Source organism: Anomaloglossus baeobatrachus, chromosome 10 (genome assembly GCF_048569485.1).
Source record: "Anomaloglossus baeobatrachus isolate aAnoBae1 chromosome 10, aAnoBae1.hap1, whole genome shotgun sequence".
NCBI classification, from domain to species: domain Eukaryota; kingdom Metazoa; phylum Chordata; class Amphibia; order Anura; family Aromobatidae; genus Anomaloglossus; species Anomaloglossus baeobatrachus.
The window spans coordinates 13,050,631-13,061,707 of record NC_134362.1 but is presented as its reverse complement, the minus strand read 5'-3'; the positions used below and the strand labels follow the sequence as shown (position 1 = coordinate 13,061,707).

General features: G+C 48.7%; 1 protein-coding gene across 1 annotated transcript in view; it reads right to left on the bottom strand.

Annotated features, from left to right (window-relative positions):
• Window positions 1-1,236: 1,236 nt before the first annotated feature.
• AMBRA1 (autophagy and beclin 1 regulator 1) overlaps window positions 1,237-11,077 on the bottom strand; it is a 78,759-nt gene continuing 68,918 nt past the window's right edge. Inside the window, 4 exon segments of the mRNA XM_075326523.1 lie at window positions 1,237-3,492; window positions 6,165-6,275; window positions 6,780-6,970; window positions 7,803-7,892. Coding sequence (XP_075182638.1) covers window positions 3,134-3,492; window positions 6,165-6,275; window positions 6,780-6,970; window positions 7,803-7,892 — 751 coding nt within the window. The 3' untranslated portion in view covers window positions 1,237-3,133.

Sequence of the window (11,077 nt, the reverse complement as noted above, 5' to 3'; positions counted from 1 at the left end):
ATTATGGAGGGGCTCTGAGGGATGATCTTTGTGAACGTAAATCGCTCTATAGTAGCCACTTTGTGACGCTGTAAGTAAATGTAAGCAAACCTGCAGCTGCGCCGCCCCCTACCCCCTCACCTCACTTACCCCCAACCTTGCATCTAAATTATGATGCTATAATTCTCAGAGTAACAAGAACTTTTAGTGATTTTGATTTTTTTTTTTGTTAAAAGGTCATTATAAATAAATAAATAAATAAAATAAAATAACAGTGCCACCTCACTCTTCAGGTTGTGTGTGGTATTGCAGCACAGGCCCAGTTCCTTCAATTTACAGGCACAGACACGGCCCAGTCCTGGAATGAAGCAGCCATGTTTTCCTAAATCTATGGTACAGGATGCTTGGGGTAGAAGGCGTTAAAAACGCACGCTCTCTTCTAAAGAACCATTGTTAGCGAGATTAGGATCGCAATAAACAATAGCGGTGCTGAGACCGGGGATGGGGTTCACAAAGTTTAATTGCACAACGTGTTGTAAAATCAGGCGTCTTCTTCAGATCCGCTTTGATTTGTTACATTCCAGTCCTGTGGATATTTTTTATTTTAAAGCGACAGTGAGCTTTTATACTGAAGATTGCTGATATAAGCGAGTGCGTTCCTTTAAATTTAATGTCTAAATTCCGTCCTATTTTCATTGATGCCGACTTATATCGGACCGTGTCTTCTCCGTGTGAACGGGAAACCTGATCAGAGCGCATCTTATACCAGGGGGCAGTAATTAAATTAGAAGGCGCACTCCATGTGATCGGGGGAGCCTCGGGGGTATAACAGGACTTGTCGCAGGATAGTTGGGCTTTATGGTCACCGGCAGGAGGGATGAAGCGCTCTCTTGTAAACCTTCCCAAATGAAAGGCAGCGAGTTGTTGTGGCGCGGGTATCGGCCGCCTGTATCCGTCGCCCTCATTCTGCCAGATGTCTCTGTGGAGACCAATTACCGAGGCTCAACAGGCCAGCAAACGAGCCGGTATCTCGTGGGCCAAAGATGATGAGAGTAACTCCGTCAGAAGGCTGGAACGGGAAGCCAATTAAAACCAGGCGTCTGGGCATGTAATGGCGCAAGGGTGACAAGTGACGAGCCGCAACGCTACCACTCTCATTAACCTGTTGAGCGCCGATTTTGGATATTTGCAATTCAAATATTGCCCTCCCTTTTCTACAACTGAATCCTAAAAAGAAAAAACACTCAAAACACAAAGTTCTGTTGGTGTCACAGGGTTTACTGGCGCAATGCTCTGCAGATTCAACAACTGTTACATGAATTGAGTCATGCCCTAAGGGTCACAATGGGTTATTGGAATGATGCTTTTGCACAGCACCGCGAAAAATAATAATAAAAAAAAAAAAAAAGTGTTACACAGAAAAGCAAAACCAACCAAGCATTACAGATTACCGGAGCGGCTGAGCTCGGGAATTCTTATAATGTTACAGCGGGGGCACTGGAGTGATGCTCTGCAGTTCTGACCGGGTACTGAAGCCGCCGTACGTGGGGCAATGCTCTGCCGCTGAGATTAATGATACACCAGGACCTAAAGCGCAATGAAGCAATTACTGGGGGCAATGCTATGGCAGGAGGGTTAAATAAAGCCACGGGAGCGACGTAATGTGTCATCATGGGAGCACTGGTTAGCGGTAATATGTCATGTGTGGGCACTGATCAGTAGGGTTCACTGTGCTGGAAGCCGCCTCTACTGGCTGGAAAGAGACGGCCTCAGGCGACAGCGGTCCCTACTGACAGTCATCTGGATGTGTGCATCCGGGTAGCACCCTATGGGCCCATTACATACAGTAAAAATTAGGATTTGGAGGCTGCATAAATTAAAAACAAAAAGAAGGGGGCGATTCATCATCTTAATGCAAAAAGCTCAAATGTCTGCATTAGTATTTCTCATGCAAGAGCTTTAATATGAAACCCGGCCCCTTCTGTAACATTCACGTTTAATACTGTCAACATCTATTTGGAGCTCAGAAGACTCGTGCCTGTCAAGAGTGCGCTAGTGGGTGTAAGCGTCTGCATGAAGTGTCCGAAAAATGAGGGCGAGGGGGGGGGGGGGGGGGGAGCTACTGCGTCCGCCGCCATTAACCTGAAATGGCGCGCGTCCCTGGTCAACGGCAAGGAAAGGGTAAACTAAAGAGCTGCGCTACTGGCCTTTGGCAAGGGAGATGTAGGCTGACAGAACTAAAACAAGGCGCAGTGGGGGTGGGGGGGGGGGCGGTTGAGCATGGGGCGGTGGGCTACACGTCATACAATATCATCCGACACACATTGCAGACTGATAGGGTACAAAAAGGGGGCTGGTGTGGACCCACGCGGAATACACAGGTCACGTACGTATGCAAAAGAAACAACAAAAACAACAAAAGAAGCGAGAAGTCTGATCGCAGCATCGGTGCGAACCTATTTGGCAACCCATAGAAACCGGCACAGGAACAGGGCCGATTATGGGGCTTGTGACCACGGCAAGAAAATGACTTGAATGTCCTTACTGAATGCGGTGACACGATCGTCAGCAGGACCTGTAGACCTGGCTGCATCAGAAGAGGTGCAGGGCACCCCGACACACATGCCTGGTATGGGGGGAGGCTAATTTCAGGCCCCCGCCTTCCCTGTAGTGCATGCACCCCTCCTTGGACCTCAGTCAAGGCAAGGAGGGCAGTAACAGTCTCATAGCAGCTCCTCGCAGGTGACAGGGGGGAGAGATTAGTGCTAGATCCCCTGCCATAATCAATCAACCTTTGGAAAAAAAACCAAAAAAAAACCTAAAAACAAGGAACTTCTACTCTTCCTGAAGTTTTATCTCCAAGGGAGCAAAGCGAAGAGTACAAGACTGGGAACCTTTCATAAAAAGGGGCGTCAGGGAGACCGCTGCACCCTGATAAGTCAAAAAAACAAAGATTAGGGGGGGAAAGAGAAAAGGGGCAGTGTGAGAAAGGCCGGCTGCAATGTTACACTTCCCAAAACTCTGCAACCCCCTCCAAAGGGTCAGCTCTCCAAGTCTATAGCACCATAGTCCACAGCTTGAAAGTCCCCACCGTGACCAGGAGGTGGGGATCAGCTGGTCCTTACAGCAGTACCAGGTTGGCATGGCCACGTCTCTACCTCTCCACGCCAGGAAGGATGCCGCTGCCGGAAGGCTGCATGCCAAGGTCTTCAGCATTGTTGTTGGTTAGCGGCACGGGAGGCCGACTTAGCTGTTGGGGAGAAAGATGTCGTTCCAGCTCTTCTACAGTTTCTCTAGAGGTGGAGGGTTGTGGAGAGTGGGGGGCTGCGTTGCGGGAAGCGGGGTGGGTGGAGGTTTGCGAGCTACGGTGGATTCGGTGGCTCACGATGATATTATTGCCGAAGCCTCCCATGGATGCCATAGTGGTGCTCTGCTCCCTTTGGACCACGGCAGTCATCCCTCCTTCTGCCATAAGTCGCTGGATTCTGCTCAGAGCGTCCTCCTGACCCTCTCCTGTCGGACATGAAGGGGCACATTGTGAGGGATTAGAAGGGCTGCAGCGTAATAGAGAGAAAAGCATAAAAAGTGCCGGTATAAGAGGTTATATTCTGAAGGCAAAGTGGAACAGGATTGGGGAGAAGTCGGGGGGCTCTGCTCACATCCGCCACGGAGCCTCCACGGGAAAGATAGTTCTGCACGCAGCGCTATTTCCCGACACCTTGGCAGCAACAATTCGACCCCCTTTATTATAATCGGGTCCTTCAAGGGCCACTGGGGTCTGTCGTGCGATGGATCCAGCAATGAGTTTTGGCTCCCATTGGCACAGAAACCCCAACACGGATGTGAACAGAGTCCAAAATAAGGACAGGCTTTCACCAGGCAGCATCAGACTAATGTGGGTGCGTCTACATGAAGTGGATCTATTAAAGGGGTTGTCTGGTGCTGCTCACTTCTGCGTCCGAGGCGAGCGATACAGATGACGTTACGACCCCACATACCCCCGAGACGCTCGCATGATCCCAAGTGCACGTGTCTCGCCAGGTGTGTGGGGATGTAATGCATCGGTACCGCTAACGTCCAATGCTGAAGTGTGCGTCTCCAGCTGCGCCCCTTAAACCTGAATATGTGTCCCCTATGCCCGGCTACAGGTCTGTATTCCCATTATCTAAAATACCACTTTGGCGACTAATAGGATGCCCCTTGTGGCGGTAATATGCAGTCATTACATAGGGTACCATATTCAGCGGAGAGATCCGCTTCAGAGCCACAAGTCCCAGCTGTACCACGGGTCTAATGGACTGAACTAACAGTGCCATAATATAGCTAAAAAAACAGAAGCGCTAATAGGGTTTTACCAGATAAGCAACAGGTTAGTATATAAAATAATACACTCACCAATTGTGGTTGTGAAGGGTCACAACCACCAAAGATAGCATGAGATAATGCCCCACGTGGACATGTCTTCAGAGTAGGAGGAGAAAGAGGGGTTAATCCTGCGCAATCCGCCAAATAAGATGTACAAATGTTGATAAATTAATCTTTTATTCCATAGGTCTACGCGTTTCGAGATGTAAAAACCTCTTCCTCAGGACCAGAATATCAACAAACATAAGTTTGATATTCTGGTCCTGAGGAAGAGGTTTTTACACCTCGAAACGCATAGACCTATGGAATAAAAGATTCATTTATCAACCTTTTATTCCATAGGTCTACACGTTTCGAGGTGTAAAAACCTCTTCCTCGTTGATATTCTGGTCCTGAGGAAGAGGTTTTTACACCTCGAAACGCGTAGACCTATGGAATAAAAAATTTATCAACATTTCTACATCTCATTTGGCGGATTGCGCGGGATTAACCCCTCTTTCTCCTCCTACTCTGAAGGCTAACAGCGCCATAGGGAGATATGATGCCATTAGTTGGGGTCATTAGGCCTGCGGTGACGCTGGGAGCTGTGGACGCATCTACACGAGGCCTAAACATCAGATTAGTCAGTGTTTCTAGGAAAAGCTGGGTGACGGCCAATATGGCTTTCCAATACTCCAATATGTGCAGCCATCGCTACTGCAGATTAATCACCAAGCTGTGACGCTCGGAGCAGTAAGAGCCACGTATAGGACGTAACCCGCGCTCCCCAGAATGTCATAAAAAGAAAAACGCTGAAAACTTAGCAAAAAAAAGGATCCACCACCTCTCCTAGTAAATATCTGCATTACCCATAAAATAATCCTGGAGCATCTGTTCTTAAAACTCTGCAGTGTGCCGATCCTCTGTTATTCCTCCTGGAAATATATGAATAAGTTAGTTTGTTGCATCTACTGTTTTCAGAAGGGAGCGGTGTGCTCCTGATTGACAGTCCAGGCTAGCAGCATATTAGCTCCACTGGTCTGTGCGCTCCTATGCAGCATCGGAGGAATGCAGGGGCCCGAAGCTTCAGAGCAGCGCTCACAGGCTGTATTCAGAGCAGCGCTCACAGGCTGTATAGCAAAGAGCATGCAAGAGCCTCCTTGCCTCAGACTTTTCTAAAAGTGGAAAACCCCTTTAAAATATTATTTCTACTGTTTATTGCTCATTGCCAAGGTTACCGGCCATCTCTGCTGAAGACCAATAACCTTTAAAAGGCTTCTCCCCTTTTAGAAAAGTGATCACATCGTACAGAGGTGGCACTCGCCCCCTCCCAGAGTCCAGCGCCGCCTCCCCGCAGCTGCATCAGTGTCTGTGTTTTGGCTGCAGTGGTGACATCACAGGTCACCGCTGCAGCCAATCACTAAGCTGTAGCCCATACACAGACTGGAGCAGCGGCGCGGAGCAGGCCCTAGAGCGAGGGAGAGTACTAGGTGCATTTTTACAGATGTTATTGATTGGGGACCAAAACTGCCTCAATGACGGGGTCCGATCACTCCCATCATCACTGGATGTGTCGTACATAACGTGTAGTGAGGGAAACACACCATTGACAGGAGGAGTTGTAACGCCCACATGTAATCTTACACATACATTTCCAGGAGGAATAACAGAGTAAAACAATGTACAATTTTTAAGATGCTCCAGAATGTTTTTTTTTTTTTTTTTTTTAAAGTGGAACACAATTTAGCAGAACGGATGCATCTGCTCTGGCCACATGACAGGTCGGCTCAATCACTAGATTTACAGCACTGATTATAGGGGTCTCTTCCCACTCGTCCTACCTGAGCCCGACCCGTCGGCAGACTCCAGACCTCCCTCTTGGGACTCCACTGCAGTTCTCGGCTCCTCAGAAGTGCCGCCAGACTGTGCCGCATGCTCGTTACTAGAACCGGCTAGGGGAAAAAAAAAAAAAAAAAGAGAAAAGCCAATAAGCGGAATGAGTCAAAAGCTGCACTACATGTATACATGCTGAATGGAGGGCACGGGGACGCAGGGCTAGGGGGCATTATAGTTAGAGTTGATACCATATTGTAAAAATAACCGCAAGTCACGGACGATGACCACCAGGCATCTCCCATAGAGGTTTGCCGCAATTCTAGAAGTTCCCATAGAAGTGAATGGAGCATCGCCCTCTGCAGTCAGTGTCGCGAGCTCCGGGTCAGCCATCTTTCATATGGCCCATCCTGTGGATATTGGGGCTGACCGGCCTGTAATCCTCCAGATCACACACAAAAGTTCAGAACTTAGGATCCTGCCTTGTGGCGATCAATAATTGGGTGTGGTGGCTGTTCTTAGAGAATAGGTTGTGCCCTGACCAGGCTCCATACGCCAGCCCGGCGTTATCTGCATCTCACCAAGCCAGCCAGTAGCAACATTTCCAGGAAGTGTTCTCTTACCTTCAGCGCTTGGCGCAGGCGGCCTGGTCTCCGGTACCTCTCGCTCGGTTTGGGTCTCTGCATTCTGTAGCTGAGGGGCGGGGGTCTGCGTGCCCTGTGATGTCACGGAGGTGCTAGGATTTCGAGGCTGGAGGCCAATGGCATTCATTAGACCCATTTCTCGATCTGATCTCCAGGAGGCACGACTGGTCCTAATTCGGAAACATGGAGGGGGGGGGGAGGGGGGACATGTAAGCAAACTCCTCATTAGACCCCTATCATCTTGCCATGCCCGACCAGTGCGCGGGTGGTATTAAAAGGGACGGTTCAGGGCACTATGAAAGAAAACTAGGCAACTTTGCAAACTGGTCTTCTGTCTGGTTCCAGGTCTGCAGCTCCGATGCAGTCCCATGTCACTACATTTTTTTTTTTTTAAATTAGGACCATTTATTTTCAATCTGGATTTAAAAGGACTTTTTGCACTTTGTTAAATGCGCAAGATTGTAAAGTGCTGGAAAAAGCAAGAAACTTTATAATTGACCTAATCTCAAAAACAGGAGGGTTTAACGTTTACAGCTCGTTGCCAAGGTTACTGGCCACCTCTGCAATGTCAGAATGGCTGGTAACCTAGGTAAGGAGCATGTGCTGGTAGAAGGCGTTATAGGATCGCCAAAGCTGCCCCTGCTTGAGCGCGCAGAGTCAGGCCAGCGGTTCAACCATGACAGCGCTCCCGCCATTCTATGAGAGCGCGCTGCGGCAGCAAGCAGGAGGCAGGGGAACCGTGCAAACCCCTAGATGCCAATCTTAATGGGTATGTCCTCAAGTTCAGGATTTGCCTATCCAAAGTGTATTCACAAGAGGTTCTGCAGCAGAAATCTGAGGCCTCAGTGGTTGTGACAGTGGATCAGTACCTGCCATTCGGGTACATTGCCCCCCTTGACTTGCAGTGGATGTTGAGGATTTAGGTGCAGGATCGGTGCCTAAATCCTCATCCGACCCCGACTGTGTGAATGCGGCCGCGGTCATCACGGTGCAGGTCCTTACCCAGGTCTCTCAGTGGTTCGGGTAGTGTTATGCTGGAGAATCGCTTCATTCATTTGCTCCCAAAACTGGTCACACACATTGTCAAATGCCCTGAAAACAGCAAAAAGACATAAAAGAACAAAGTTAAAAATACACAGGATTTTAATATTGAGGCCCAGCCGGAGACTGCACCACTGACACCTTGTGTAGAGCCGCGTTCCGAATACAGAGAGGTCTCCACATATAGAGAGGGGAACGTCCTCCGCGTCAGTGGTGCAGCCTCGGGCCTTACAGCTGGGACTTCAAGGCGACATATTGCAGCATAGACTAAGGTAAAGAGCGGTTTTCACATTAAGAGACCTTTAATTCTTGACCGTATTTTCATGCATAATCTACCAGTGATCTCCATCCATTCGCTCTCAAGTGGTTTCAATAACTACAATTCCCATCATGCCCTGGGAGTTGTAGTTTGGCCACAGGTTGGAGATCAGGGATGTGCCGGTGGAGCCAGACGTCAGGCCCGGCCATACAATCCCTGTGTCCTGCACGGGGCTGATGGCTGGCGGCGGAGCACGCGCTGACAATACCCGTATTCTCGCTACGACGAGGCGTTGTATTCTCGGCAGGTTGCTAGGCGATGGCCCCGATGCCGGAGACGGCCGTGATTACAGAGCGCGATTTATTTTTTTTTTTTGGCAAAGTCTTAGTCTTCCACAAGTGATCAAGATACAATTATGTCTGAAATCTCCGCAGATTCTCATTGAAATGCAATTAAGAAAAGAACGGTGATCCGCTTAAAAAAAAAAAAAATCTGTGCCTCGCTGCTTAAAGGGACGGTAAACCTAGAAATGAAGATCTGCATTTGGCCACCTCTAATCATCAGCAAAGTCGCTCTTCTACCCAGTCATCCACTCCATCTTTACCTACAGGAGCCGCTCAGCATTTAACATATCAGGGTCCGTTATGTGGCCAGGTCTCCATGTCAGAAAAGCCAAAGGGGGAAAGGGGAAAGGTTGCTGCTAAAGCAAGCTGCCTCCCAGCCTGGAGAGAGTATGGTTTCACAGGGAACATACAGAGGACTCTAAATTCCCATTATTTTACACCATTTTGGTTCCACTGGTGAGTGATCCCCTGTGAAGATCTGGGAAACCCTCCAAGCTTTGTATACACGGCTTCTACAAGTGGGGAATATTAATGGGGTTCTGAGTTGGAGATGCGATCATTAATGGGGGGGGGGGGGGGGAATCTGAAACGTAGAGGAGACCGTGATGGGGCGTCACCAGAGGTCGCCCCGTACTATTTGGCTGCATCCCTTTAAAGGAGACTATTTATTGAGAAGGCTTCCTTAACAATAAGCAGATCTGAACTGCTCTACTAGGATCCCTGATGACCAGTTGTAAGTGCTGATATCCTCTGTGGCGCCTCTACAGGGAAAAGGCAGTATTACACAGATCAAATCACATCAATGGATGTGAGGAGTCCTCCAGAGCAAGGGAAGCCGACAGTATCCGATCTGCAATATACAGAACAGAGGATCCCTCCTATTATCGCCCCAATAGGGTGTAAGCAAAGGGGGTTTCTCAACTAGCAAAATCTGTGCACATCTCCCCTCCACACAGGACTGCATGGCTAGTGAGCAACAGGGGGTGAATAAGAGGGGAAAACCTGGCACCAGGCTTGTCCCCAGTGTATACAGCAGGCGGTGCAGTGTCACTACAAGCACAGGGATTGGGATATTCCTAGTAGCCCCCCCCCTCCCTCCCCAATATACGGCACCTCCACCCATGCATTGCTTTCTGCTCGGTGCTTGTGATGACGTCCCTGGAAGCCACATGGGGGAACACAACAATTGTATGTGAAAGGTTCTTGTTAATCAGAGCTATTGATCGGCGGATCAATACCCGCAGGAAGCGATAAGCTAATGGTGCCAAAATGATGGAACTTGATTGAGAGGAAATCACACAAACGACGTAACGCTAAACCGACATATGCGGCTCATTAGTAGCGCGGCTGCGGCCGGTCCCCTGAGGAGTCAGTATGATGCCCCCGGAGAAACTGCCAATATCCGCGGCATGCACAATCCGAACTGACGGCGCATTGTTTGGACATGGGGGAGCGGGGGACAATATTGAGGGGCAGACATCAATGTGATGAGGTGGGGGTCTCCGCTTCTTAATGTGCATGATGTAAAGACACAAGTGCATGATAAATGGCCGAACTACATCGACTTCTACCTTTTTCCAAAACGATCATTTAATTTTTTTTTACTTTAAAATCAGGCCTGCACAACATACAGCCCGCAAAATGGTTTACTGCGGGCCACGGACCTATCCAGGAGACTTCACTCCCTTCACCCTATGTTCAAAACTTTCAGAAGCAAATACATTTGAGCATTGTGGTGGCGGGACTGGGGCAGAGGAGCTTCCGTCACCTCCGGGCCCGACGTGCCGCAGCATGACAAGATCAGCACTCTAACCTCATCACACTGCTGCGGAGATAGCGCTTACTATTGCCCGCACTTCATCATTGGGGCAGTGTGGGAAGGATATTATGAAGAAGGCAGTGAAGGGGAATATTTTGTGCAGGAAGCACAGCAATTATTTATTCAAGGAGACCGTATGGGAGAGCTTTTTATTTATGGGGCAGTATAATGATACTTTCACAATGTTGGGAATAGGTCACCTATAAGACCCTGGATGTAACTGTTTATTTGTGATTTTTCCTTAGTCTCATCAGTACCATGGTTCCTGATCTGACAAGGACTTAACTCACAGTATCTCTTTAGGCATACTATCAGATGAAGGTTCATGTGATACAATTGTACCTGGGGCTGACCGGATTATAATAGGTCGTCGCTGTACTAAGGTTGGTGATTTATTCATATATTGACAGTGGTCCTGGCTCTGCATTCATGTACTGACAGTGGTTATGGCATTGCATTCATATACTGACAGTGGTCATGGGGCGGCATTTATGTACTGTCAGTGGTTATGGTGCTGCGCTCATGTTCTGATGGAGGTTCTGGGCCTGCACTCATACGGACAGTGGTTATGGTGGGGCATTCATGTACTGACAGTGGTTATGGCATTGCATTCATATACTGACAGTGGTCATGGGGCGGCATTTATGTACTGTCAGTGGTTATGGTGCTGCATTCATGTTCTGATGGAGGTTCTGGACCTGCATTCATATGCTGACAGTGATTATGGTGCAACATTCATGTACTGTCAGTGGTTATGGTGCAGGGTTTATGTACTGATGAAGGTTCTGGCACAGCATACATGTGCTGATGGAGG